Source organism: Lygodium microphyllum, chromosome 9, assembly GCF_053477565.2.
Source record: "Lygodium microphyllum isolate KBCC chromosome 9, Lygodium_microphyllum_v1.1.10, whole genome shotgun sequence".
In the NCBI taxonomy this organism is placed as follows: domain Eukaryota; kingdom Viridiplantae; phylum Streptophyta; class Polypodiopsida; order Schizaeales; family Lygodiaceae; genus Lygodium; species Lygodium microphyllum.
Window position 1 is genome coordinate 17890269 of NC_141143.1, and position 4306 is coordinate 17894574.

Genomic DNA, 4306 nt, shown 5'->3' on the forward strand with positions numbered 1-4306 from the left:
AATGGTTTCAACCATGTTAAAGTCCCTGGCCAATATGATGGGACATTGAATTACCTGCAAAGAATCCCAAGCTTTCCCTCTTTCCACTGAGTTGTTAGGGGCATACATTGATATAACTACAAATTCATTAGTTGTCTTAATATGAGCAGTATCTAATTATTATTATTATCTAATGTAACTTGGGTAACACAGTCCTTCAGTTTCTTATCTATTCCAATGCATGCACCCCCATCTACCCCAATTATGCTTAGTGACATGCCATACATGATCCCTTGAGATTAGGGAGATATTCTTGAGAAGAGAGTCATTTGGACTTTAACTTCGTGTAGGCATATAACCTCAAGGGATTTGGCATCTTTTTTAAGCCATTCCCTCATAGTGATTGCCCTTTTAGGGCTAGTTAGACCTTTACAATTATATGAGATGATTGCCAACTTATTCATTTAGTTAATGATTTTTTTTGGTTTACCCTTCTTTTGAGTCTCTTTTAACTATCCAAATGGGTTGCTTTCACTTTGCCCTACCTTGGAAAATCTTATTTTATTATGCTGCAAAATGTTGTCCCCTTTGGTTGGTGGACTATCTAAAAGAGAAGGAATGTCTAGATTGTCCACACCCTTAGGCACTTCCTCTTCTTCAGCTAAAGTAAATTCTACATCCCCATTCATTTTATTTAGATCAATGTTTAGATTGTCATCATTTCCTTGCTCTTTTCCCTATTTTTAGAATTGAGTTTCTTCTACAATTACCTCATCATTGTTCTCGTCTATGGTCATGTGTTTCTTGTTCTACTTGTTTCCCCCATCCTAGTGTTTCCTTTAGATTCACTATCTAGATTCATTAAAAGTGTTGAAAACCTATTGTACTTTTATTCTTGGAGCTGTTACTCTGTTTTGGATTAGCTTGACCCTTATTTTTACTATTCCCCTTATTATTAACCTATTGAAACCCATCATCTTGTGTTCAGGACCTTCACGAGACTTCAAGTCATAACTTGTCATGAGGCACAAAAAGATACAACGAAATGGCACACGATATATATCCATTAAGGAATTTTTGTATTTATGATATCGAAAGATACAACATTGAGACACATCTCAGGACTACACCCTCGTGATGCCGCACATGTGAAGGTTCACCACCAAAATATAGAGAATTACACGTAGAGTGAAAACCAAACCGAACTCAGAGTCACTACTAATCCTTATATAAGTGTTTCTCGCTCTACCCAAGACATGGTATAGCTACAAAAGTGATACCCTTAAAACCATGGGAAAGGCCTCGAACTGTTGGAACTAGTCCCTATGAGTTTGTTGACAATAGTAAGTGGTTTAGGGCCTAGGCTAGAAAAGGACCAACGTCAAAGGAAACGCGCCTGGCGCGTGGGGACTCGGGAGCTCGTTGGACGTCCATGAAAGTCGGGGCGGAACTCAAAGCCCTCGAAATGAAATGCGACTCAGCGAGAGTTCCAGGTCCGGTAGCTTTTGTCTTGGATCAACGATTCATGAATGAGAGGGTGGACGGCTTTCCTCCATCACCGCGACTTCTCTCCTTCTGTTTTTGTGTCTTCTCATGCGCGAGTCTTGTGAGCCTTCTCTCAATCTGCTGTAGTTAAGTCCAGGAAGCGAAGGCATTCCAGGGGAAGCTCGAAACCCTAGGCCTGATCGCTGTCGTACACATCAGCTCCAGCTGCGCAAGCTATCATATTGCTTCCTCCGCCATATCCACCATCACCACTATGAGGACCAGATTTGCTGCTTCCGCGGCTCGCCTCGTGCGTTCTGCTTTCTCGACGGCCGCCCCCGGTAAGAGCCACGGTCCTCGAATTCCTGCATTTTGTCTCCGTTTTCCCTTTCGTCAGCTTTATGTAGACAGAAGCATACTGTTCCTCTCTCATGGATCTGGTTAACATGCTTGCCCCTTGTAAGTAGTCAAGACATCTTGTGAGAAATCTAGGACCTGCCCGTTTCTCAGAACGATACGACACTTCTCCCGCTTTGTACGACACATTTCTCGCTTTGCGATGGAGGTCGATTGGGAGAGTCGTTTGTTTTTCGTCTTAAGCGCACGGATCAGACTCCTCAAGCTTGTGGAAGGATTACACGAAACATTGTTAGATAATAATAGAAACAGACAAGATAATGCACCGAAGTTTCCTCCACCTCAGAGATTTCGTAACATATGTGGAGATGGACTCGATTTCTGAGGTACTTAGGGCCTAGTACAATGAAGATATTTAAACACGGCCCAATGTAGCAAAGAAGAAACTTGCAACGCGTTGAATCCGATTGGAGTGCAATGCAATTAGCCGGGTCACGTTTCTTCGATGCGATCTGTGTGCTATACACGACCAGATTCTCAGAGTCATTCCTCTCGAGGTCCATGGTAACAGCTGGGGCGTAAATTATTAAGCTTGGCTCACTTTTCTTAGCTATCAACGGCACTGCTGCAGAGTAGCGAATCATAAAGGGTGGTGTACTCACCTTGCACATCAACCATGGTCTGCAGCTAGTCAAAATTTGTGGTTGAGTCGCCCGTGTGAGAGCTAGTTCTCCTCTTTTGATTATTCGTCTGCATGCGCAACAGAAAGCAGAGCAGTGGTGGCAGCTACCATTTGGAAGGGAAGCGGCATTGTGACAAACGTGGCGAGAGCATATGGTTCAAGTAACGCGTACAACAAGTGGCTGGCTGGAGCGAGTGCTCTGTTGCCTGCTGCAGGTACGTACATTTATTGGTCTGTTGTTGCCGAGGGACTGGAGGTCACAAAGCCTTACACGGGTTGCATGTATTCTAAATTACTGGTCCTTGCAGTTCTCTTGGCTCAGGATCCGGTTGTTGAAGCAGCAGAGGTGCTCCTGCGATCGTTCCAACCGACGATTGAATCGATCGTTCTCCATTCTAGCCTGCATTTGTTTTGAGTCTTGAATGCTTCCTTTTCCCTGATCACTTTTATCTGTCTTTTGCAGCGTGAACGGACTTTTATAGCAATAAAGCCTGATGGTGTGCAGAGGGGCTTGGTAAGGCTGAATCCATGGTGCTATGCGAGCAGTCTTCGCTGATCCTTGTTAACCCTTATCTGAGCTGCTCTACTCTCTTGATTTGCACAGATCTCAGAAATTATTGACAGATTCGAACGCAAGGGTTACAAACTTGTTGCGATTAAGTTAGTCACCCCAACCAAGGAGTTTGCCGAGAAACATTACGATGATTTAAAGGGACGCCCCTTCTTCAATGGACTCTGTGATTTTCTTAGCTCTGGCCCAGTCGTGGCAATGGTAATTATCACGTTACGACCTCGGATTTGACATTGATACTAAGTGTTAGCCCTGTGATTCAGCATAGGGACTGAGATCGGGCACTATGTTTCTCTTTATATGTTTGGCCAGGTCTGGGAAGGTCAGGGGGTTATCAAGTACGGGAGGAAACTGATCGGTGCTACTAGTCCTCACAATTCAGAGCCTGGTACGATCAGAGGAGACCTTGCGGTCTCTGTTGGGAGGTAGGGGAGATTTTTCGTCTCACTGTGTTGAAAGCTCGAAGAAAATGTCCTGGGCATCTTACGAGACATACTATTGTCACTGCAGGAATATCATTCATGGAAGTGATGGCCCCGAAACAGCTCAGGCAGAAATATCCCTGTGGTTCAAGCCGGAGGAACTCGTGGACTATTCTCTGATCTCCGAGAAGTGGGTGTATGAACCATGAGGAACAAATTTGAAATTGGCACTACAACTCTCATCAGAGATTGGTGCGTCTCTAGGTTAACTGGGAGTCGTGGTCAATCGAGGCGAGGGCTAACATCAAAATTGCTCGAGATGAATAAACAAACTTGGCAACAGAGACTAATAAAAGAAAGATGGCACGCTCCCTGATAGTTGCGCTGACTGCGGAGTCCTTGTATTTCAATGGTTGTGATATGGACACATCTCATTTTTGGGAAGAAGGTATTTGCATCGTGCATGACTTGGCTGTGTACTGGCATGATGATGAGAGAGAGAGAGAGAGAGAGAGAGAGAGAGCTAGCTTTAATTTCCAATCAAAATGCAGGGTTAAAATTTTGTTGGTTTTTCAAAACTAAACGACAGAAAAACTTACAGATGTTGTCAGTTGAGAAGGCTGTGGAATAAGAAATGTTGATTGGGCTTGTATTAACCCAAAGGTACGCCCCACCTCATATCTTCAACCGGTCACAAAAGGAGAAATTTGGTATAATCAGATGATAAGGTTTACTTTTGTTCTACCGTGGGCTTAAGATTCCCAAGTCACGTAGATTTAGGATCCATAAGTCACGTAGATTTGGGTTCTG

At 43.9% G+C, this 4306-nt stretch overlaps 1 protein-coding gene across 1 annotated transcript; it reads left to right on the forward strand.

Moving 5' to 3' along the window:
- Positions 1–1478: 1478 nt before the first annotated feature.
- On the forward strand, positions 1479–3955 carry LOC148030824 (nucleoside diphosphate kinase 3-like). The gene is made up of 7 exons (XM_087684359.1): positions 1479–1805; positions 2587–2718; positions 2812–2849; positions 2967–3017; positions 3108–3275; positions 3387–3499; positions 3585–3955. The coding sequence occupies exons 1-7, from the start codon at positions 1739–1741 to the stop codon at positions 3703–3705; spliced, it is 690 nt and encodes a 229-aa protein (XP_087540485.1). The 5' UTR covers positions 1479–1738; the 3' UTR covers positions 3706–3955.
- Positions 3956–4306: the final 351 nt, after the last annotated feature.

Coding starts and splice junctions, on each gene's coding strand:
- LOC148030824 (XM_087684359.1), top strand. CDS start 1,739: ATGAGGACCAGATTTGCTGCTTCCGCGGCTCGCCTCGTGCGTTCTGCT. Junction 3,018..3,107: donor ATGGTGTGCAGAGGGGCTTG/GTAAGGCTGAAT, acceptor TGATTTGCACAG/ATCTCAGAAATTATTGACAG. Junction 3,500..3,584: donor CTTGCGGTCTCTGTTGGGAG/GTAGGGGAGATT, acceptor TTGTCACTGCAG/GAATATCATTCATGGAAGTG.